Here is a 25,880-nt window from a genome sequence, read left to right on the forward strand (position 1 = left end):
GTCAGCGCTCCCCTCCCCCTCCTCCGCACGGTAACGAAGCCCGCCCCGCCACTCCCCTCCGCGGTGACGCGGAACTGCTTCCTACTGTGACGTGGAACGTAACAGGCAATCCTGCGGCTATATAAGTGGACTCCACAGCAGGTACCAAGAGTTCTAATGTGGATACCAGCGAGTTCTACTGTAGCAGTCGGCGACTTCAGTTGTACAGCCGCCGAGTTATAACGTGGCCATCGCCGAAGATAGTTCCGAGCAAGCTTACGAGAGCGTGTTATCAACAGTTCTCCAGTCAGCGGACTACAGTTGTAACATAGCAGCCTGCGCGTGTGCGATAACTAAGAAGTCAGCGAGCGGAAGACTTATTGTGTGCTTTCCAGACATAGTGATTGCTGTAGTACAGTTATACTCGGAGTGTGTATTTCAGGGAGACTTGTATAGCTCCCGCGTTATCAGTACGTGAAGACAAGTGAAGATTGTGTTAAGAGATTTGTTGTAGGGTTTGTAAAGTGTGGAAACCCGTAATATTGTGATCATTAATTATAGCCGTTATTTGTAGATTGTTAAATAAACCCAATTAACCATCTCTACGGCATCTTCAGTAACGTAAACACGTTACAATATATTGTGGGATTCTCCTATTATCTTCACATGAGACACATACATCTGCTTACAAATCTTTATTTACCTATCAGATAATATTATTATCTCAGTCACTGCTATATAACCTCCAGTTAAAACAGCATCATGAAGTGACCAAAGAATCAATCAGCAACAACTACAAGCATATATCTCCCACAGGCAAAGAGAGCACTTTTATTATACAGAAAAACACAGTGCTCAAATTTTCCACCCATAATTTGCCTGATATTAAGGTGATAAGTAAATGAAAATGAGTGGATGGGACAAGTAGCACACATTGATGAGATAGGAGTGTATAAAAAAAGTTTGGTCAGAAAATCCAAAGGGAAGAGACCACTTGGGAGACCTTGGCATAGATGGAGGATAATAAAAAATGGATCTCAAAGAAGTGTAAAAATGTAGACCCAATTCATCTGGCTAAGGTCAGAGAGTAGTGACAGGCTCTTGTGAACATGGTAACTATCCTTCGGGTTCCAGGAATGTGGGGATTTTCTCGATCAGCTAAGCAGCTATCAGCTTCTCAAAACGGATTCTGCTCCATGGACTTACTTAAATAATAAGACCAAAACATAGTTGCATATCGACGTTAACAAGCAGAAGCACTGTTGGTAGTAACGTCTCAAAAATGCCATCCTCACCTGCCCTCCCTTTTCGCTGCTCTGCACTCGCCTGGCTGATCCAGAATTCTTTGAGTTTCTGCATTTTGCAGACTGGGTCATAGCTCATCTCTTTCACTTTTCCTGAATCAACGACAAAGCGAATACCATCAATTGTGACAGAAGTTTCAGCTATATTTGTTGATACTATACACTTACGAACTCCTTCCGGTGGGTAGTCAAACACCTGCAAAGAACAAAAATATACAACAGCATAAAATAACTTAATAACACGTACCCAAACACATCAACTTAGACAACTGTAACTAAACGTCCTAACAAAGAAGTGGCAAATGAATGTTTCATAAATATACATTAAATGCTGAAGCTAAAATAGTAATCCAGGCTCAAACTGTGACTGGATATTGGTAGAAAAATTGCAAATGGTGGAGAGATATAAGAATTATAGGTAATCAATCAAGAAGATAAGGAAATGTTAGTGACTATTTTTCTGATGATTCTGATAGTATCAGTATTTGACAGAAAAAAAACGTGTGTGTTCAATTTATTTCATAGTTTTCTATTTCTGAGCATAAAGAAATATGTCACAATGAAAAAATATTAAGCAGTCAGTTAATATTTGGAGTTAGCTAAATTCCATTCTTACATTCATGAATAAATAAGAAAAACTGCAATACTATAAAAACAAAAATCCTGATAATAATATTAACATATTAAATTTCACATACAAGCTATAAAACAGAATGGGATTAATAAAATATCAGCATTATTTCTGGCACATGTTCTCCAATCAAGAGTCACTAAATGTTGGCTTAGTTCACTACACAACATAAATTCTACTCACCAGACATTTCTCCACAATAGAAACCAGCTCCACAACATACTACTTACCATCACATAACACACAAGACATACAAGTACTGTCCCTTATATTATACAGCCAAATATGTATACAAGATAGTACCATCTACCATTCAAATCTACTGTTCGACATCTGTGGATAAATCAAAGAAGAGAGCAGGAGAGAATATTAATGAACAATTTCAAAGTTTCTACCATATTGAGGCCTAAATTCTTCACTGATGCTGCTGCTGTTGTTAAATTAATAGGCTTTTTGAGCCCTACAAAAAAATACATTTCTAATATCCCGTCTCGGTCTCACCTTATCTTGATCTACCAAAGAAAGGGTACTGTGGAGTGGAAGAACAATCCAGCCTTGAGTCTTCTGTGAGTAACATTTTGCAGCCTCTACTACTGAAGAGATTTCACTCATCCCAGACAAGAAGATAAGTAAGTCACCCTTCTCGTTTCCTATTCACAGAAAGAAAGACAAAATAGAGTAATATGGTGAGTATAAGTGTTCTGTGGTCTCAGAATGTGGAAGGACACAGCCTCTACATAAGCAGTGTATATACTGAATAGTCATAAAGAGCCAATGATGGATGGCCCTCCAGTTTTGGGGTTAAGTTATGAGCAAACAGCATCCTACTATAGAAATCCAGCATGTTACTAAATGTTACATAGGTAGGGAAAAGTGGATGAGAAAAGGACACAATTTTTGTCAGAAAATCTGAAGGCAAGAGTCCACTTTGGAGACCTAAGGATAGATGGGAGGACAATATTAAAATGGGTATTAGAGAAGTAGTGTGAGTATGTAAACTCGATGCATCAGATGAACATACTCTGTTTGCCATATGCTTCATGCTGGCTACTGTGTTGGTTTACTCTTTGAAACTAAAGATGGAGGCACTTTGTTTCTCTGAGACACTGAGGAATTCTACAGAACTATATAGCATCACATCCCAGAAGACTGCAGCCCCCACAGTCACAGCTGTGAGAACCATGAATCCAGCAGGATGCTGAACATTTATGCACTAAAACAGTGAGGAATTTCTTGACCCGCTAATCAACTGCTAGCTTCTCAACAGGACTCTGCTCAACAGAGTTTCTTAATAGTTATTTATAATATAAATGATATAAACTCCATCTCAAGTGCAAACAATATATTTTGTGTCTTTGATCTTGCTCCCTACACTACATGCTTCGGCCTCAGACGGCCATCATCAGGTGTATAACACTCATGTCGCTGTCACACTGCACCCAGTTCAAAATTTAACATCTAAAACACTCTCCCTGTCATTATCAACTTCTACTTCGTTGATAGCTGTCCACCCGTAGATTACTTCACACACGTTAATTTTGAGTTTATTGTAATAGCACCATAATAAAATCTTTAGTTCTAATTTTAAACCTTTAAATTCTTGTCCAAATTTTAAAATTTTAAAATTGTTAGGGTTATTCGCCCTGTGTTTGAGGTGAGCACACGTAGTAAAGAATAGCAGCGGCACGCACACAGAAAGACTACACAGGATAACACCTATACAGTGTGGAAACAAGAACTAGCCGCTGCAGCACTTCAAACACAGGGCGAATAACCCTAACAATTTTTAAAATTTTAAAATTTGGACAAGAATTTAAAGGTTTAAAATTAGAACTAAAGATTTTATTATGGTGCTATTACAATAAACTCAAAATTAACGTGTGTGAAGTAATCTACGGGTGGACAGCTATCAACGAAGTAGAAGTTGATAATGACAGGGAGAGTGTTTTAGATGTTAAATTTTGAACTGGGTGCAGTGTGACAGCGACGTGAGTGTTATACACCTGATGATGGCCGTCTGAGGCCGAAACATGTAGTGTAGGGAGCAAGATCAAAGACACAAAATATATATTGTTTGCACTTGAGACGGAGTTTATATCATTTATCGTATGGAGTGCAACAGGATGCTTAAATATAATATAGTTATTTATAACACAATATTCATGATGGAATTTGTGAAATACCATCCACTTCAGAATCTTTTTATCTTCCCACATACTACCTGAAAACCTAAAGCCTGATATGTACGATCTGACCTATTAGATTTACACAGATGTGAAACCTAATCTCTATTTCTCTCCCCCCACCCCCTTCTTCTCTCTCCAGGTATGTTTGAAAACATAGTGTCCATGATAACATACAGCCTTAAGTAGCTGGGAGACAAAGAAAATGATATCATGAGGAGCTTCATTATTTTTACTCTTTCTGTAATATTTTTTCAGTGACAGAATGAAGAAGAATATGATGAACAGTGCATGTAGCCTTGCATGCATATAGAATGTTGTACAGAAAACATCAGAGACAAAGAAATATGTAAGGAAGATGGTATTACTTGTAAAATGGATATTAGAGATATGATGTGAAGGTGTACTGGACTCAAATGGCCCATGATGGGTAAAGAGGCAGGTTTTTGTGAACACACTGCAGAATCTCCATATTCCACAAAATCATAAAATATCTTGACTAGCCAAGAAACTACCAGTTTTTCAGGAAAGACCCTGCATCACAGCATTAGCTTGTACAAAGTAACATATTTAGCATTTATTTTCAACAGTATGTTTTGAAAATAATTCACAAAATATTAATATTTCACAAAAATATGTTTCTAACATATATATTAGCCTCTTCAACACCAAGCATTTATACTCTAATTAAAAGTTTTCACTTAAGCCACTGGTTTCTCATTACTCTGGCCCAGGTGAAATGTTGGAGTACTTCATGTGGGAGATATGGTGGAAACAGTGATGCTAGAACAGATTTTTGTCCAACAACTTCAAATTTACGTCACCAATCATCGTTCCAATAATGATCCATAATTGTCCTTCACTGACCACAAGGGGTATGATGAGCCTGACAAGCTAGCATATTGCAGAAAGCTCTGGCTTCAGCTGAGGCTTCATCTCTGACTGGTACTTGATTCATCTCATAGTAAAGAAATTTTTAACTTTTAAGGCAAGAAAATATAAAATATTTACCTTCTATCAGAAAATTAGAGCCAGCCTATCTTGCAAAATAATCTTTCAGAACATAGTAATACTTCTTCATATACAATTTGTCAGTATATACCTCAAACATTATTTTTATCTCCAAGTTCTCATGGAGTAAATTTCCAAATTATTTTCTAATTCAACCAATATAGCAAACGTACGTGGATATTTCTCATCAATAAGCTGCATGATGCGCACATATGGAGCTGGATTCAATCGCTCAGATTTTGATAACTTCTCCTCTGTTGAAACTGGCATGTACTGCAGTTTGATAGGGTACAACCGTCCAGGAACCTACAAGCAATTTAATGAAAACGCTATGCCAACAGCATCACAGTTAACTCAGTATTGTACACACTCCTTTATTATAGAGACCTCTATGTATGGCAAAAAGAAAAAAAGGTAAAGCTACCCCTGTAACTATTCAGTTCTATTGTTAGTAACAATGTTATGCCCTCCCATTACAGTGTCAAGCCCTGACTGTACCTCTTCAAAGCATAAGTAATTAAGAAGTATTGATAAGGAAAAATGAAGAAACACAGATATTCATACTACTACACATTTCAATTAGATATGAACTTGCTTAGGGTACTGAATTAAAAAAACAAATAACACATGGTTTTATTGTCTTCATGGCCAGGACAGTGCACAAGAAGTATTGTATATTTAATAAAGCTGACATGTGAGGACATGAGTGTACATAACACTCATTCTCTCCTAGGGACTGCTCTGGCTACAGCGGAACAGAACCACTTGAGTGAAACTGAGAATTAATTACCACAATTAAGAAGTTAAGACAGAACTTCTCACAGGCCATTCTGCTTCAGTAAAGATGCATGATAAGATATACATACTTGTATTATTGTAACAGCTTCTGAGAAGTAATCTTGAAAGAGTTCTATGTTTATAGTTGCAGACATCAGAATCACTTTGAGGTCAGAGCGCTGATAAAGCAGACATTTAACAATACCAAGGAGAAAGTCACCAAACAGGTGGCGTTCATGTACTTCATCCAGTACCAGTACATCATAATTAGAAAGAGTGGGATCTGTAGACACCTGCAAAGTGAAGCACATTGCAGAATTTTTATTTCTAATAAACTTCTGTTTCTCTGTTTATTTAGCAATGTTTCATTAATGCTTACACTAAATAATGCAGAATAGCAGGATGACCATGCATGATTAATTGAAAATGAGTGACTGATTCTTCATTATTTATAGACTCTTTTTCAGCTACAGAATCAAATGGTAATATGATTATGAATGATAAATAGGAGAGGGTACAGAAGGAAGCAGTCGTGGCCTATTCTCACCCTTTACATGCCATATACTAAATAGATCAGCTCACAGAACTTCCATTAAAACCACTAAAACCAAAGAAATTGGCTTATTGTTAATCAACTAATACAGCAGCTATGTCAACAAATGACATCAAGTGCAACACATCAATATATACCACAGCCGCGTCTGCCACCTCAGCTCTGCTTGCCACCTGCTTCCAGGCTAGTATCTTGCTTGGCTTATTCTTCGACCCTGAAGACAGAGACGATATATTCCTCTGAAACATCTGTTGACTTTCAGCAGACTACATGGCATTACGTCCCAAAAGCCAGTACACTTCATCTCTCCTTGTTCATTTATTATAAGAAGTATAGGAACGAAATAATGTGAAATAAAAGACATACATAGTAAACATGGGAACATAAATTTGAGGAAAAGTTACAAAAACATTTCTGGGCTCTTACTGCATGCAAAATTTGAAACAAAAGCTGTACTTCTAATTTTACCTGTCTCAGAAGCAGACCCTCAGTAATAAATACAATTCTTGTATGCTGAGTTTTGCTTTTCTCAAAACGAATCTGGTAGCCCACTTCTGAACCATACTCATTCAGTGTCTCAAATGCAACACGTTTGCATAAAGAGATGCAGGCAATTCGACGTGGCTGGGTGCATGCTGAGAAAAAAATAGCAATCAGCATGAAACAAAATCTTCAATGTAAGAAGTTCTCTATTAAAAATTACACTTTACCTCTTTACCCTCTTTGAAAGAGCTGGGATAGCATAGTTGGTATAGCGACTGGCTACGGGCTGGATGACCTAGGGGTCAGAGTTTGAATCCCGGTAGGGTCAAGAATTTTCTATTCTCATTGTCGTCCACTCAACCTATCCCATGTGTACCAGGGGCTCTTTCCCTGGGAGTAAAGTGGCCAGGACATGAAACTGACCACTCTCCTCCAAATAGTGCGGAGGTGAAGAAAATGTGGGTTTATACATGTACTCCCCATGTGTTTTCATAGCATAGTGCTTAATTAATTAAGCACAGGGACAACTTTACCTTACCTCTACATATTGAAGGAGAATTTCTGGATTGAATCTCAGTCATAATACCAGTTACCTTGACTAAGACTTACTGTGGCTTTTCTCAACACATCCAGGCAAATGCTGGGATAATGCCTTGAAACGTGTCATGATAACCTTATGCTTAGTCCTTCTTAGCACAGTAACCCCTGGTGATAATAGACTCAGATATAAGAGATTTAAGATATAATCAACAGAATCTGGCAGCATACAACTGTGAATTTTTTATGTTTAGGCATTAAGGTTTACTAGTTATAAAAATTACTTAAAATAAAAAAGAACACCAATATAAAAACCTTTATCTAATCACATTGTGTGTTTCTGTGTTTACTACAAGCACTGGCTATGTATCCTATAGTGTACTTCTGTGAATAGCCCTCCACTTGGTCACAGCACACATTAGCGATAATGGACAACCTGTCCTCCTTATTAGTCTGTTATAAAGAATATTTACTGTACTTTACTCACCAATACAAAACTTAGAATAGTCAAATTCCATTTCAAGAAATTAAATTTACTGCTTCATTTTTCAATTTGATTAATTTTGTTCTACCAAATTTCTAAAAGCCATCTTAACCTTTAAATGCTGGACTTCTGAAATGGTGGTAAGCTTGAGCTGGCCAGAGTTTATTTAAATGCCAGCTGCTGGTGCTCGTTTAAATGCCCGTTGCTACTCTGCGTTTAAATGTCCATTCCTGTTAGGGCACTTAAACAATTTTAAGCAGTGTTTAAAAATGCTGTATTTAACTCAATTTTTATGATAAATGGATGGAATTAACTTTGTCTGTATCAGCAAAGAACATAGTGTCACATATTATAATGGAAGATTCGAAAATTTTTATACAGAGTTATAACTCTATTTTTAATTTTTTCTTTTAATTTTGATGTGTACGGCAAAAATAGTTTCCCAGTTCTTCTCAGAGTTGTTCTGCATTATAAATTCATTTCTGTTTGTAACACTTGACAAATTTTAGCAGTCCCTGGTGTCATAAAACAGATGGAAGCAATAAAATCATTTGGTCTTCTGCTAGCACTGCTTACACTCTTTGGTTTTTTTAATCTTTTGACTAAAGCACAGAAGAATGAAGGCATGGCTATTCAAGAGAAAACCAGAGGATTCCCTTCTTCAGTGATATGACTTTCCATTATAGCTGCTAGAGATTATTGCCCTTTCTAGGGTCATGAACAGACAGTTGCATCATGGCTGAGATACAGAGTGTGATCTGTTTTCTGTGCGTTCATAGTGAAATCGAATACTGTAGTTTCATTTCAGCCTATATATACATCAAGGAGATAACAACAAAAAAGTTATGTACATCGAATTTTACTACATAGTTTTAACACAGTAATCTGCAAAATAAGTATTGGCTCGTGGATGACTTTGGGCATAACTCATACGTATACTCTTTTTTGCTGTTGTTCACTTAGGTATCATTTTAATTCCTCTATTTTGGTTTCTCAAGTCTGTATGGTAATTACTACATTTAAAAATAAATACTTAGGACTGTGCATGCGCTTCTACTAGCAGCGTGTGCGCGCACTTCCACTAGTGGAGTTTAAATGCCCGGCTGGCCAAAACGGGGTACTTTGGCCATGACGACCATACTCATCACTGGCCTGATCGGGGCACTTTGGACGTTAAAGGTTAAGACACTGCAAGAAATTAATGAAAAGGAGGGCCTAAAAAACATCTATTCTAAGGCACCTGTTTGCAAGATTCATATAACTGCACCTCCAAACTGTTGCTTCAGCAGTACAAATAGACTTTAAATACTAAATGATGTGAAAACATCAAAATTGCAAAAATTATGGTTGAAAGAACAGAACACTGCCTTCATCAGACAAGGAAGTCTCCATGAGGACTCCTCGTCCTCCTCCTCAACTTCAAAGCACAGGCACTAATGTCTGTTCCAGCCTCATAGGTCATGCCACCTTTTCCTCATTTCCATGAGAACTATGTAGAAGTTAGTGTTTCCAGCCTCAAGATCAACAGTTGTACCTGGAACCTGCCAAATATGAAACAGGAATACTGACCACTAAGCCATTTCTCTGTCTGATACCTTCTTTCTGTGTATACCACACTGACCTTTTCCCATTGATACTAATACAAAGTGTTTCATGACAAAACCAACTGTGCCTGCCATGTAGCTATTACAAATACTGTCATCACCAGACAAAATACACACTTACCAATTCTTTTATAGCCAGCTTCCAGAAGATACTGTGGCACCTGAGTAGATTTCCCACAGCCTGTATCCCCAGCTATTATTAATACATTCTCATTTCTTACTGCTGTTACAATCTGCTTTCTATAATAAAACACAAACATACAACACGATGTAGTCCATTGAAAGTCAAGGGTTTGCTACCTGCTTTCACGCTGGTATCTTGCTCGGCTTATTCGACCCTGAAGATGGAGGTAATTTGTCCCTCCTAAACGTCGGTTGACTTTCAGTGGATTACACAACATGATATCCCAGAAGACAGCACTCTTCATAAATATACGTGTTTAATTATTATGTTTTTCACATGTAACCATTATAATTTTGACAGATGAATATTCAAAAGTCTTCTCAGGTGATCAATCATGTCAATGTGGAGTAGGTGTCCACCATTTCAGGGACTGTCTTCATATTCATCATCAGTAGTTGATGTGATATGTGTTGTGTCTGAATGCTATACTTATGCAAAAAGTGATCATCTGTCACTCTCTGGACTGCGTGGGGAACTGTGTGCAGTGTCAGGTGGTTTGCAAAGTCCTGTTCCAGCACAGACTGACCAACTGCTCCCTCTGGCATCTGCACTGGGACAGGATGGAGATGGCAGCGCACGTAGCTTTGTAATTTGTACTCTTCATCTAATATTGTTTGGGTAATTCAATTATGAGACAAGTGGGCCATCTAATATACATGGGAGTAATGAGAAATGCGTACACAATGTTTACTGCAAAACATGAGGGGAGATTTCATGTGCAAGACATAGGCAAAGATGGGAGGACAGTATTAAAATATTTGTTAAGAAATATGTTGTGAAGATGTGAGCTAGCCCAATGACGTGCTTCTATGAACATGATAATGAACCTCAGGTTCCAATAAATGTGTGAATTTCTTGATAAAATGAAGTATGAACTTTTCAGGGAAGACTGTGCACCCATATTTTATGAGCTGAGCCATATTTCAGAAATGTTATGTAGTTTAAGTTGAGCAAAATTATAAATTGTCTAAAATGTTTAGTGTATGCTTTCCATACCAAATTTCATATATATCAATCAATTAATCACCTTCTTAATTACTTGAGTACACTCTAAATATCACACCCCCTGCAGTCTTTACTTACTTGTATTGGGCAATAGGCAAATTTCTTTGACTCTGACGTAGTTTACGAAGCTTGGTAAACTTTTCTTTCTGTTTAAAGTCTAAGTACAGCAACAGAATATCTCGAAATTCTGACAACTGATGTTGAGATAAGTGACTGCCTGGTGGTAACCGGGATGCCAATTGTTCCAGGCTTGCTGTGAGGGCAATGCTAACTAGGTGAGACTTGTCATATACCAAAGGTATATCCAGTGGATTAGCATCAGTATTTGTTTCTGCAACAATAAATAACTTTCTTACAAGAGTGCCTCATTACATCATTAACTAAAAGGAAAAGTTAGTAATAAATATCAAAAATATCTCACTGACAGAAATGAAATATCTTCTGTTACATCTTTATAAAATCGTGGCCACAAGTCACAAGTTATGAAGTAAATTAGAAGGGTTATGAGCTGGGGGTTACAGTTGTAAAAGAACAAATCTAGTGAGAGATTATGTGGACTGGACATATTAAAATTGTTTATGTTTTAATTCAGTAACAGAAATTATGCAGTCTTATACTGCATAGTTGACCCAAAACTTCTTAAGAGTTTTATATATATATAACCCAAAATATAGGAATTAAAAATAATACAGCCCTTACTGAATTTTATTAAATTCATTATATTCACAGGATATTTCAACTAAAAACATGAAATTATTAGTAGCCAACATTTTTAATACCCCCACATATTATGATATGCAGGGTTTGAAAATCTACCTAGTTTCTAGAAGAACCATTAAAACTTAGGAGCATAATCTGACACCCATAATGACGTTCAGGTCAAATAGAGTAAAATATTAAGAAACATGCAGAATAATAAACTTCTTAAATGTCACTGTCCTTTGATATGTAAGAGGGTTGACTGATATGAACAAATGTATTTCCCAAGCTTACACTAATTGCAACTTGATATTATCACTGATTTTCAAACATCATATTTCCTTCATAGTTTTCCAGTACCAAAGTTTCCTGATAGTATACAACTGAAATACTTCACAAATTTTGTCGGTCTTTCAGAAAAATATGATTTAATCTTCTGAGATTCTTTCTTACCAGCAGACGCTAAATTATGTTTCCTTCCTCCTGCTCTCTTTTGAACAGTTTCATAATTTTTCAAGAATTTTAAGAAATCTTCTGGGTCTGGTACTAAATCTTCATCTCTAAGGAAAACTTTCAGTTCGTAGCTATACCTCTGGAAGCTGAATTCAACCTGATCAGCTTCATCCCTGCTATGACATGACTTCTTCTGAGATTCGTCTTTACAGATATCATCATAAATAGTCTGCCTTTTCCTATCTCTCTCCCCAGCTACTCTTTTGTCTTTTGAAACATGCCTTGTTTCATAAGAGTCTACGGACTGGATCTCAAGCTTCTTCTCTACTGGTGATCTAGAACGATGATGCTGATGCTTATGTGCTCTTGACCTACTGCGATGGCTTTCGGTATGATCATCTGACTCTGATGAGGAATCACTTGTTGACCGTCTCTTTTCCTTTGAACAATAATACTTTTTGTCCTTGTATTTATCGTACTTCTTTCTATCAGATTTCCCCATGGTTATGTATTACTATTTTGAAAACTTTGTCAATTTTGGAGAATGCTCAATTCCATCTGAATACTTCTCTTAACACAAACGTAATGTATGTTAGATTTCTTGCAGTCATACATCAAAATTACTGAACACCAGCACCGTAACTTCATTATAACACTGTAAATGGAGGCAAACCCATTAAATTTTAAAACGCTGCCATAACTGCTATGATAATTTCTTGCATGACGTGTATTTGGAAAATATTACTGTCAATAAATACTGCCTAAACCCTGTTCAAAATATTCTGAATGTTAGATTTGAGGCTCTCACAGGGGTGGCTATTAACAGCCTTATCTTCTGGGGTATAACGCCGTGTAGTCTGTTGAAAACCGACAGACGTTTCGAAGGAATATGTCACCTCCATCTTCGTGGTCGAAGAAAAAACCACGCAAGAAACCAGCGTGAAGCTAGCAAGCAGAGCTCTGAACTACCTGATGGCGGCGATATGTTCCTCCGAAACGTCGACTGACTTTCAACATACTACACGGTGTTATATCCCAGGAGAAAGGACGCTTTATTCTGAATGTTTTACTCAAATTTGCCGCCCGAACACATCCAACTTTCATCGGTACGCACGAGACTATAATCTTACGTATTAACACAAGATTACGTAACGTAACAATCACATACAATCGCTAATGTAATTATGTACGTTAGAAACAACATCGTCCAAACGCATCTTAACACTCAATTCTATTACGAAAATACTCGCCACATAACCTTAACTACCACTCAACTATAGTGTAGTTTTCTGTTTGTTCAACTTGGTGCTGCTTACGCCGCTTACATCAACTGATTTTACTGTCACCTATGAGTGTTTGAGGAACAACTTCAACATCGTTCGTACGATCGGTAACAAGGGTAATTACTATTCCACATCAGCTTTTGCTCCCCCCACAAACCTAAACATTTTGGTAAAGAAGTTTGTTTTGGTAGAAACCATCATAAAATTCTTACATTAATGTCGAAATAACATTCTCATGTTACAAACGTAGCCCAGAATTAGACTATGAAAATATGAGATCTTATTTATATTGTGGTCGATGGTTAACAATGTTTCAGAATAACATACTGTCTCAATCTTCAGTGCAGAAATGAAAATGGAGTATATTACCCTCAAACCTTGGTAACCAGTTATCAGGCTATATGGTGTCATAACCCAGAAGAGCATTGCATTGCCTTGCCTGCATATGACTCTTGGCTACAGTCACCCACAAACTTCATAGAAACTTCTCAATGGGTGACAAGCCAATAAAATGTAGTTGCCAAGTTAGGTCAAGTGCAATGTACAGCAGACCAGTGAGTGAGTCAGTCAGTGAATTAAGCAGAGTGTGTGTGTGAGAGAGAGAGAGAGAGAGCAGTACAGAAAAGACAAAAGAAGAGGTGAGTGCAGTGATGTAACAAGTGAATAACGCGCAAGGGGTTAGTCACTGGTTTGATCCCCGGTCTGGTCAAGTGGGATTTGTGGTGGACATAGTGGCAGGTTTCCCCTGCCAATCTTCATTCCACCAAATTCTCCATCATCATAATCAACCGGGGCAGGCTACAATAGGCCAAGCAGTGGCTGCCATGCCGAGTGGACCCAGTTTGACTCCACCCACCACTAAGAGAATTTAAAATTTTTAACAAGTGAATAGAGAATTTATCTCAAGAGCATAAGCGTTTATGGATGGTGGGACAGCATTTGCTACATAAATACTTGTTACATTAATCCTTATTCACTAGACCAGAAAATTTGGGAAAACATGCAGGAAAAGCGTGTGTTCCTTTTGAAGACTGCACATCACTCATAAGTTTCAGTTCATCACTCAGGCAGTCATCCCAGATTTGGACAGACTGGGGCATTGTCACCTATTTTTTCAGAGGTTCTCTTCTAACTGTAGCTATATGCAGATGTTCTTTGGGTATCTGGATATGAAAGTATCGGTTATTGAAATAAAACATGTACAGGTTTAAATCTGTGGGAACATCCCACATTATCACGCATTTTTGCAACGCTCGCTNTGTACTCCAGTTAATCCATCTTTGCAAGTGGTATACCTAAATGTACATTAAAATTACTTTACAGTTACTTCCTTGAATATAATATATTAAAATGAGAAGTACTGGTCACATACTGTTATATTTTGATTATATCACAGCTTGTTGGTTTGTCAAGTACAAAAGTGTTTAATACTGATATTTTTAAGACAGGCGTAATACCAGAAATCAAATCCTTATGCAGTTATGCCAACTTGGATTCAAGGTGACAATTACTGTGACTGTTAAGTTTGTTACATCAGGTTAACTCAAGGTCTACTTCTCAGTCCACTTTGTACATCCTTAGATCTTTTGTTTGGGCATAAAAAATTATCCCATGAATGAATATTTTAAATCCTTTCAATTTGTATAGTGGTCTTGTACACGCTCAAATAAATTTTGTGCTCTGCATTATCTCAATGTGCTAATCAGTCACAAAGAAACTGTAACAAAACATGTACTTAAAGCTATCACAAAGCAATAACTATGAACAATACTATCTTCTGGAATGGATGCCATGTAGTCTGGTAGAAGTTCACTGATATTTCAGAGGAATGTACTGCCTCCATCTTCAGACTCAAGGAATACACCAAGCAAGAAACCAGCAAGAAGCAGATGACTGGAGCAGCCTTCTCAAATCTGCAGATTTTTATAAATATTATGTTTATGGACATTATTCATCGCCCTGTTTTTATCTAAAACACAATGACAGTGTTCTAGATAAAAACAGGACAATGGATAATGTCCAGAAACATAATATTTGTATTAATGTACTACTGTCACAAGCTTTCAGAGCTTATGTGCAGATCTGTCTAGAGTAGCCTCCACAAAGAGCATGATTATGTTGGATATGAGGTTCTCACATGACATATGAACTATGAACAGGACTATCTTCTAGAACATAACACCATGTAGCCTAATAGAAGCTATGGAGAACTTCTACTGGACTAGATGACATTACATCCCAGAATATTCACTGTAATGGTGGGTGATAGTTCTGAAATTATGCAATTTCAACCTACCATAGTAACAATTCTAAGGTTTTAACACATCACATGACTATAAGTTATGTAGAAAGTCATAAACTAGCAATCAGTTTTTTTTTTTCACTGTGTCATGTTTACTCTGTCAGTACTGATAATATTTTGATATGGATTCTTGAAAAGTAGTTTGATTCATCATGCAGTGTGACTTGGTTTACGAAGGTGTGGAAGGTTCCTTTCCTTTTCAGAATGTGCATGTAGAAGTGTATAGAGACCAGTTCAGTAAAATCGTGTCCAGAGCTATAATCTGAAACATAGGATAAGCAAAGCGAAAGCTTGATAGGTCTATGCAGGTAACATGACAGCAATATGCCTACAAGACTGCTTGAATTCATATCTCCATGAATATCATATTTAAGGAAACTGTTAATTTCATGCCCACTTAGCAACAAAATAATACAATCATTAGTGGTGTATTTCCAGTCTAGAAAACCGAGATTAACAGCCGTAAGAATCCACTGCGCTGACCACACGACACCCTCTATCCGCAAAAGCTGGCACTAATGTCGCCAGCAAGTGGCAGTCACTCCGTCAGTATAGTTCACTTGCGGACTAGAAGCCACGGAGTTGTATTGGTGTATCTGCATGTCTGATACCATCAGTCACCTTTGACAGTAAATCCTACCACAAACAGGAATATATTAAGAGAATGATGTTCTGGGTTAACACTGTGCATTTCGGGGAAAACTCGGTATTTCAGATGAACATACCGCCTCCATCTTCAAGGCTGAAGAGTAAGCAAAGCAAGAAACCAGCAGGAGCAAGGAGTAAGTTTGCCATACTCTATCCAAACTACAAGGTGTTATGATCCAAACTATACTCTTCAATTTTTTGTTGTTTTTCGCTGTTTACATTCCCTACAGAACAGACAATACTTTGTAAGATGAGGCACCGATTAAATAATTAACATTAATATTACTACATCTACATCACGTGCCTCCAAAACAGTTTATTATACATACACAAAATATAGAATACTCCAATTTGTCCGTGGGAATACAACAAATCACAAAAACTGACGAATGACTCATTGATGTGATGCATCACTTGAAGAATTTTATTGTTTTATACTATAACTTTCGTTTTATATAATCTAATTTATTGTACTTTAACGTCAAGTATTTTAATATAATTAATATTATTGTATCCAATTTTACTAGTACTACAGTTCAGTGGTGTATTTATGTTGGCCATGTATTTGCCTGATGATGGCTTTTAGTAGCCGAAACATGCAGAAGAGCCAAACTTGTCACTGACCTCAATTTAGTTGTGTTGCGACGGTTTTAATAAAGAAATTGTATACTCTTCAAGTCACCACTGTGAGAACCTCCAATCCAGCAGGAATATATTAGATATAACTTAAAACTTCAATGGGAAATTTATCATTACAGAAGGCCTATACAGAATAAGGTCTACATCCATTTTAATTTGCCCATCAAGACTGTTAACAACTTCTTCCCTGATAGTGTCAACATCATTACTTCTAGAGAATAAAAGTGCTTTATTACTGCAACATATAGAATCAGTTAGATGTACACTTCCCTGATAGTTCTCTAATTAGTGATGCAATTGCCATAAGTTCCAAAGCCATCCTCATTATGCCTTTGTGTTCTAGGTTTGCCAACATAGGCAGCATCTACTACATAACTTATTGAATTGTTACTGATATTTTATCCCTTTCTCGCATCAACTTACTGTATCTTGTTTTTGAATAACAATTATGTTACACACCAAATATGCAGGAATCACATCACAAATTATTAGAACAAATCTGTTTCTTCTGCATAATTCCACTAAGCTTTATTATTTCTTCTAAATAATTGTTCTAAGTTGTAGGTGTATTTCTTCTAATTAGGAATGGCTTTCTCTGGAATCATATAACCTAAAACAAATAGGATTCTTTCACAGTTTTCAGTTTACACTGATTTAAACGGGACACTTCTCTTCAGTTTCTGTAATATTTTCAATCCTTGCTTTCATAAAGATAAACCTTAACATTCCTTAGTGGGACTTAGAAATGTTTTAACTTATAGTCATGTGTATTAGTGAAAGTGTATTAATGAAAAGTGTACACAAACAATATTACTACTGTGAAGATCAAATAAATAATACTGTATGTATGTAATTTAATGTAACTCACATCCAGAAAAACTAAACCATTCTCAAAAATAAAATATTTATTTCAGCTGTACATTTCTGATACAGTGTAATAAACTGCAGAGTAGGCATTACAACTAAATTTGGATGAATACTGAATTTGAAGCGTTCATCAACATAACAAGCACTACAACTATACTCATCAGTCATGTGTATTACTACAGAAGTTCTGGCTTAAGCTTCTCTACAAGCAGTCTCAGTAAATTCTTTTACAACACTTTTCTGACAACATTCAACTAAGCAACTTCTTTTTTTAAACTATCAAATTTTTAAAAATCAGAACACCTAAAATCATACATTTAGGCTTTTAGGCTCTCAACACAACTACATCACTTTTCTGATATTCAACTAGACAACTTTTATTGGGAGGGGGATATAAAAAATACTCTGTGGCCTGTAGTCTGCAAACTTTTAAAAATCAGAGCAGCTTGAAACATAAATTTAAGTTTTCAGAATGAAGTAAACAGTTCTTTCTAACCCTTTGAAGCACACTTGCTCTAACATTTCCTTTCATTTCAAATCACATTTAGCTCAGCAATAAACATTATAATATAAGCTTCATAAGAAGACAAGAACTTGTCCTAGAACACTGTGTATTTTGTACAATCACTTTGAATTTTGAACATGACGGTGATGACACTGCAGAAATGTCGCATCACACAAACAATAACCCTGAAACAGGTAAAACAGTATCATCATCATACTCATGTGTACACTTCTATATATAGTGAACCCTGTCTGAAACAGAACTTGGATTAAATAGAAACCCGACTTAATTTGAGGACTTCTCTGGTTTTATGAACATAGAAAACAAATGTAAGATTGCACCTATGAAGTGAAAAATGCTTAAAGAGGGAATGGAAAACAAAAATGTAACAAGGAGTAATATTTTTTTGATTAGTCATTATTTTATGTTCATAAAATTTTCTTTTGTACTGTAAAACTGAAATATATGAGAAGAAACATTTATTTATGAATGGGAAAGAATTAACCTAAACTTGCTATGAATACTTTAGCATCTTAGTAAAAAAAGAAAAAAAAACAACAGAATGGAATACATACTAATGCCATGTTTGGAACATTTTGAATATCTAAGGATCTCTGTAAATACAAAATTAAAGGAGGATAAATTTGGCTGATCAGTTACATTTCTAAGAGTATCCAAAATTACTAACAAAAAGTTTGAGATAGAATTTTCAAATTTAATGAGCCATTTTTTCATAAGTGCATATTTAACCCATTTTGCTAGTTTCATAAGGAAAGATAGGCTTGTGACACTGTCATGCTGGTCTGTCCAGCTGTTTCATGTGCCACTTCCCCTGACAAGTCTGAATCAACAGATTGATATAACTTGGTAAGACTGTTAACTCAAAGACAGTTAAGGAAATACAGGTTGTGGTCACAATTCTTTACAAAACAGCCTGATCACCTTCCTTGAGGAACTAATACACTAGAAATTCCTAATTAAAAAATGAATTCAGTTCATAAGAACATTCAACAACTGTACTCTGTTAACAATTGATTACTTCAAAAATAAAAACTGTTTCCCATGAAACTGTCATACTTACAACAAAACTGTACTAGAAATCAAACTCTTCATTCACTCAACTGCACTGATAATTCCTGTCCAGTATGCGTCTTTAGGATCAAAATTCTTTATTACCTCCTAGGAGAACAAAAGAAGATATCAATATTCAAATGAAAGTATATAATTTATTTGGATATTATTTACTACATGCAGTTCTGAGGAGTCTCACAGTAACACAGTTGGGTGAGGGACAATGCTACAAACTAGAAGGTTATGGGTTCAATTCTTGATGAGATCAGTGGATTTTTCAACTGACCTAATCCTTCCAGGCATGTTATGGCCCTGGGGTTGATTCAGCCTTTAACAGAAATAAGTGCCAGGAATCTTCCAGGGGCAAAGGGCAGCCAGAGCATAAGGCTGACAAACTCACCGCCATCTGTGACCCAAATGTCTAGAAAATACAGGCGCCTCAACATCTCACAACCTTACAGGCCTCCAGGGCTTGTTACAGGAATAGCTTTTACATGCGATTTTAATCATAGCCTCCAATAAAATGTTTTACTTGTAGCATTATGCATATAGAAGACCTTGCAGTTTAGATGTAATGTGTAAATGTTGTAGAAAGGGACCACTTGAGAGACCTACAATAGATGGCAGAGTAGTATTTAAATAGACCTTATCGAAATAGGTTCTAATAATTTGAGCTGTCACATGTATGAGTGACTCTAGATGGGGTTCAGACTGGTGACTCGATTTATTGACTACTAATACACACGACTTGGAACCACAAGCAATTACAATGCTGCTGCTAATCTCCACAATTCACAAATCATCACACCACCCACCAAGCCTTTTTTAGCCTGCGGTGTCTTCACCAGCCATTCCCTGGCAATGGCTTCTTACAGTGGAGATTCTTCAACTTTACACACTCAGGCCCTCACATCCCTTAAGTGCAGAACTCGTTAACAACTGACTTAGCCCCTTGCTTATAACATCTTGGCATGGACTACGCAGAAACGCCCTCTTTCCAACAGTAATTCTATTGCTGCAGGAACATGTTTACCGAGCCACTGCCCAGAAAAGGTCACTGTTTACAAAGTCACTGCTTAGCAACAGGTCTATATGCCAGAATACATAATCTTTCAGAAGCTGCTCATCTCCTCATCTTCTTGTGATGGGTAATCAGTATAAAACGTAAAAGTAAAGTTGTTCTTGCTATTATGCCCAACAACAAAAAATATACGAGCGTATGTGGTATAGCTCCACATATTCTTAATCTTCACACCAAATGAAGGTGAGTGATCAGCTTCATGGTTGGGCCACTTTCCCCCTGGGAAAAAGACTCCTCCAGTACCCAATGGACAGGAGGAAAAACGGATCCTATTCTGGATATGGTCACAAACCAAAAAACCCATGTTCTTAATCTACCAGCCCATGGCCAGTCACTATATTAACTGAGCTATCCCAGATAATGCTTGTCATTATACAGTTATGACAGTTTTATGATTAGTGGTAACTGTCAAGATCAAGCCAGGAAAACTTTAAATAGCAACTTAGACACAACATTAAAATGAAAATATTATTAGTATCTGTAATATAACCCCAAGAGTGAGCTATGAGCTATGAGCTTGACAGCTGGGGGTTTGATTCCCAGCAGGAACAAGATGTTCCTCTTTTCCATAATGTCCAGACTGGCTATGGGGCCCATCCAGCCTCTCATCCAATGGGTACTGGAGGCGGCTGACCATTCACCTCCATTTCATGCTGAGGTCAGGAGTGGTGGAGCTATACTTTCACTCCCCACGGACTTCACCTTTTATCTGTAATACAATCCCAGTCATTCACATCACAAAGAGCAGGCAGTGATTATAACAATATGCATGCTAAACACACATAAATATAACAATCATCCAAAATAACTGTTGCACGTGGTCTGACAATAAAGTTCGCGAACTCGCAACCATATGCTTGCTGTAGCAGCAGTAGAGAGAAACCTCAGTATGGTTTGATGACGTTGGCATATTAGCGTTTCACAGCAGTGTTGTTGTTGATCTATGGCAGTCTCTTTCTGAGTGGTGTCTGTTATCATCTGAGTGTATTTTGGTGTGCAGTCACGAGAATGTCAGAACAAACATTAAATTTCTTGTTAAACTTGGCAAGAGTGGAAGAAAAATCAGAGAGATGTTAGTGCACGTTTATGGAGATAATGCCATGAAGAAAACAGCAGTTTATGTGTTGGTCACATCTTTTTCTGAGGGAAGAGAGTGTCACTGAAGAAAAGAGATCAGGACAGCCAGCAATGGGCAGAACAGAAGAAATCATTGCAAAAGTTCCTCAAATTGTGTATGAAAATCATCAGCTGACTGTCAGAAGCATAGCAGAGCACATGAACATCAATAGAGAAACAGTTTTGAAAATCTTAGCTAAAGATCTTGACATGAGGAAGGTGAGTGCAAAAATGGTCACAAAGGACCTGCTCACAGAGCACTGTCTGTGAGGGAGTTTTTAGCTAGTAAACAACTGTACTGGAACACCCTCCCTATTCACTTGATCTAGCCCCCAATGCCTTTATCTCTTCCCAAAGATAAAGGATATATTGAGATGAAGGCATTTTGGTGACACTGATGACATCAGGAGTAATACGAGAGCTTTGAAGGCCAGTTCCAAAACTGTTTTGAAAGATGGACCAGGTGCTGACATGGGTACACACCTTCCCAAAGGGAGTACTTTGAAGGCAACCACAGTGATATTCAGCAATGAGGTATGTACCACTTTCACTGCGATGAGTTCACGAACTTAACTGTATGATCATCTAGAAGTGGATTGAGATAGCTTAGGACAGGGTCCAATGATGAGATTCTGTGTTGATGGTGATAAACTTTCACATTCAAATAGGAAATTTCTCAGTCAAGTTAATATAAATTGTGCAATGGAGACCCTGTCCCAAAAGGTTCAATTACACACCCTTCCATGAATCTGCATTTGAGTACAAGGACATTTTCCAAATTTCAAAAAATTATCTTTAAATTTTAAGGTTGCCTTATATGGGGATAAACATGTTACCTACCAGCACACTGTTGCATAGCTCAGCTATATCCTGCACATTAAGCACTGTCAACAAATGAGGTACTGACTGCAGTGGAATAAGATGGACTTTACCCATTATGTAGCCAGATGGAGATTTTGGTACACCTATAATGTTGTAACTGTAATAAGAGGAATACATAAATCACATCTACTGCATAACAAGATGATTATATTGCAAGATGGCAGTCTTGCTCTTATGTTCTCATAATTAAAATTTTAAATTACAATCCAAAAGCCTAAAGATTAAAATATAAAAAACTATAATTTAACTTGTTTTATACAGATATGAAACCCAAGTGTCTTGTGTTACAGGAAGAACACAGAATGCTAAAACACTTGATCTAAAATGGAGGAAACATTAGAAGGCAAGACAAAACTATACATATAATCGGAGCTTCTTAATGTGTACCCTTCACCAAGTATTACTAAGGCATGCATATGAGTGATGGAAATCACATACATAATTATAGTTAGGACACAGACAGAGGAGATGAAGTGGGAAGCCTACACATAAATGGGATGATATATGGATCTAAGGAAACAGAGCATAAGGGTGTAGACTGGATTAAACTATCTCAGGATGAAGTCCAGTGGCAGGTGCTTGTGGACAAAGAAATAAGCCTTCAGCTTCTGTAAAGAATGGGCTGTCAGGATACTCACGTTTCAAGATCTTCAATGAGAGCAGATGTATCCATCCGTGTAATTTCACTAAATTGTATTTCAACTCTCCTTGCTTCAAGTATCTTCAGCACAACGTGTCGCCCACTAAAGTCTGTAAACACCCGTACTACTTCATCAGTACAGAGGAATGGTGAATTACATACATTTATCAGATGAACCATTCTTCCTGCAATTTCTGAAATATTAAAATTGGACACCATTAAATTAGAAGGAGCATAGGTATAACAATATCTGGGCTACACATCGTAAAATCCCAAAACTCTTTATATTTCAATTTTATTTTCAACAAAGGATGTTATCAACTTTGATATTCAAGGAAAATTAACTGATACATATAAAGTTCTCATTTTAAGATATTCTTTATGCATTTTAGGACACTTTAGAAGCCCCCTTATGAGGAGGCTAAGGTAGAGAGAAGAGGATTATGCTGAACTGGAATTTAAATGAATAATACTGGAAACTGTTTATGAAGATGTTTGGAAGATGAATAGTTTGGAATAGTGATGGACGGCAGGCTTCTGTGATGAGGTGGATACTTTGTTGTTTCATAGCACGGTATTTCTCAGATAGGTACAAAATTATAGACTGCCAAAGATGACCTTTAACTGTGGAGTTATAACCACCACCACTGTCAATATGGTTATTACTATATTTTAACCCAGGATCTGCTGAATAGAAAACAGAAGTATAAGCCACTATACTACAATGTTTTGATTATGGCAGTAGTATTGTGATATATGAACTGAAACCAGAAAAGTGGAGTTGCTAAGTAATGGCCAGGTAAACACTGATCTGCAGCAATGAATGCACACAAAACAAAAAAGGAACTGGTGGGCCATGGCTAGGATTGAGATGCTCATATGGAGGTGGGTTCAAATACCTCCACCGTAGCCCCATGAGTAACAGGAGGTGATGGAAAGGGAACCCAGTGCCTGGGGGCTAACTGGGACACCCTGTCCCTGATGGATATAAATATGGGGACCTGGACATCCAGGTGGGTGAAGTCTCAATTCTGAGACAGTAAAATACAGTCATGAGTCCTGTGGGACTCATATGAGAATGACTGTAAATAACAGACCTGTCCTCTCATTAGAAAGGGTGCCTCACATACAAAAACCTCAAATGTCTGGTCTTGGGCCCCAGATAGGGCTTGACACAAAGACAGACTGGACAACTAACCATCAGTCATAACATAACTTTGACTTTGCCTTTGAGAAGACACATTTGCAGAAACAGGTTAGGTGTGAGACAGTCATCAGCTGGTAACAATGTGAGCAGATGAGGACATTGTTGAGATCTGTTATCAAGCAACAACTGGTGAAGACACAGAAGACTTAGTGCATGCTGTAGTGCAAAACAGAGTGTGTGAATTAGAGACAGCACTGTAATTACTTGTGGTTACAATGTGTAACAGTTCAATAAATCAAATTACTGAACCGATCCCCGTTTATAATTATTAAAAACATGACTGTATAAATATCAGGAAAGACCGTGTCTACTAACATGTGAACCTGTATTGTATTTGCTCTCTACAAGCAGATGCATAAAATTGAAACTGGTAATACCTAGGAAATTTTGTAAGCTTGGTCAAGAATGAACCAGCTGTTCTTGAAAGTCATCAGACAGCCAGATTTACTCTGACTTTATATTTGTGTCTCTACCCTCATCATTTCAGGCATTTTCCAACATAATTCTATTAACTTGCATGTCAACTGTCAGAAAGAATTTTGCAATCAGTAATTGATGTAGTGGAAATGTACTCTCTTTGGGAGTGTGCACAGTTTACAAAAAGTTTGTTTGAAATTTCCCGTATCTATTTGTGCATTACACTATTCAACACCAGACAAAACACACTGTCTGTGGAGAATGTTATAGTATTTCATTCAATATACAGCATGTTAAAATAATGTTCAAAACAAAAAATACACATACGAAAATGACTGCAGGGTGAACTGCCCACACACCCCAGTCATTTACAAGGGATGCATAAGGGCAGCAGAGAGAATGTTTGACTTCATACAACAAATTCCTAGGACACAGAGACTACTCTTACAGGAAATATAATATGTAGCTATGGCAAGTCTTCCTGGTTCAGATTTCTTAATGATACCAGGCACTGTTACTGATGATCTGTAATGAGACTTCCCGTTGTGCATAAATAAACTTACCACAACTGGAAATACACTATTTTTCTTACTTCTCACTCCTGTTGCAATCTCATCATCATCAGTAATCTGTCAAGACGACAGGTCCACAGTCTCTTCCAAAACAATTCCTCCATTTAATGCGATCTAGAACTTTCTCCTTCAAATGACAGTATCCTCTTCTGTCCCCAAGGTCATCCAGCATCTTCTTACGTCTTCTTCCTTGTCTTCTTGTCACTTCTATCTGCCCATCTATCTTTCCTTCGATAACTTCTTTTAGAAGGCAGTTTCTGTGTAAAACATGACCAATCCAATTAGCCTTCCGTTTTCTTATTTCATGTAGGATATTCCTCTGCTCACTGACTCTAATTAACACTTCTTCATTTCTCACATAATCGGTCCAACTGATCTTCTCCATTCTTCTCCAACACCACATTTCGAAACTTTCCAGATGTTTCTGATCTACTGCCCTAAGTGTCCATGTTTCAGCCCCATACAGAGCTATGCTCCAAATGTAGCATTTCACTAGTTTCTTCCTCAAATTTAAGTCCAATTTGCTGGTAAAAAGATTCTTCTTCTTGCTAAATGCAGCTTTTGCCATGGCAATCCTAGATTTAATTTCACACATACACCTTCCATCGTCTGTTAACAACCTACCCAAATATTTAAAACATTTCACATTATCCAGTTGTTTTTGGTCTATCTTTATTGTGACTGGGGTTGGTTGTCTCGAAATTTTCATTACTTTTGTTTTTTCCACATTCATTTCCATGCCACAGCACCTTCCAATTTCAAT

At 37.1% G+C, this 25,880-nt stretch overlaps 2 protein-coding genes across 13 annotated transcripts in view; both read right to left on the minus strand.

Annotated features, from left to right (window-relative positions):
• Positions 1 to 13,196, minus strand: part of LOC111865210 (probable ATP-dependent RNA helicase DHX34) — a 33,233-nt gene extending 20,037 nt beyond the window's left edge. For 4 of the 7 annotated variants that reach the window (XR_004513102.1, XM_033751714.1, XM_033751715.1 and 1 more), the window contains exons 1-9: positions 12,958 to 13,171; positions 11,888 to 12,542; positions 10,814 to 11,066; positions 9,668 to 9,786; positions 6,907 to 7,073; positions 5,975 to 6,178; positions 5,282 to 5,414; positions 2,416 to 2,564; positions 1,275 to 1,479 (exon numbers count right to left, since the gene is read on the minus strand). Coding sequence is in view for 6 of the 7 variants with exons in the window: in XM_033751714.1 (XP_033607605.1) it covers positions 1,275 to 1,479; positions 2,416 to 2,564; positions 5,282 to 5,414; positions 5,975 to 6,178; positions 6,907 to 7,073; positions 9,668 to 9,786; positions 10,814 to 11,066; positions 11,888 to 12,389 (1,732 nt within the window). In the remaining variant the exon portion in view is untranslated. Of the gene's footprint in view, positions 1 to 1,274; positions 1,480 to 2,415; positions 2,565 to 5,281; positions 5,415 to 5,974; positions 6,179 to 6,906; positions 7,074 to 9,667; positions 9,787 to 10,813; positions 11,067 to 11,887; positions 12,543 to 12,957 lie in introns of all 7 variants that reach the window. The other 3 variants (XM_023853067.2, XM_023853065.2, XM_023853066.2) reach the window with 3 other exon arrangements.
• A 4,450-nt stretch (positions 13,197 to 17,646) lies between these two features.
• Positions 17,647 to 25,880, minus strand: part of LOC111865189 (tudor domain-containing protein 5) — a 54,741-nt gene continuing 46,507 nt past the window's right edge. For 4 of the 6 annotated variants that reach the window (XM_023853015.2, XM_023853014.2, XM_023853016.2 and 1 more), the window contains exons 15-18: positions 22,920 to 23,115; positions 22,240 to 22,378; positions 19,213 to 19,310; positions 17,647 to 18,316 (exon numbers count right to left, since the gene is read on the minus strand). In XM_023853015.2, coding sequence (XP_023708783.1) covers positions 19,245 to 19,310; positions 22,240 to 22,378; positions 22,920 to 23,115 — 401 coding nt within the window. In that variant the 3' untranslated portion in view covers positions 17,647 to 18,316; positions 19,213 to 19,244. Of the gene's footprint in view, positions 18,317 to 19,212; positions 19,311 to 19,619; positions 20,993 to 22,239; positions 22,379 to 22,919; positions 23,116 to 25,880 lie in introns of those variants that run through there. The other 2 variants (XM_033751726.1, XM_033751725.1) reach the window with 2 other exon arrangements.

This window comes from Cryptotermes secundus, unplaced genomic scaffold (assembly GCF_002891405.2).
Source record: "Cryptotermes secundus unplaced genomic scaffold, Csec_1.0 scaffold238, whole genome shotgun sequence".
NCBI lineage: Eukaryota > Metazoa > Arthropoda > Insecta > Blattodea > Kalotermitidae > Cryptotermes > Cryptotermes secundus.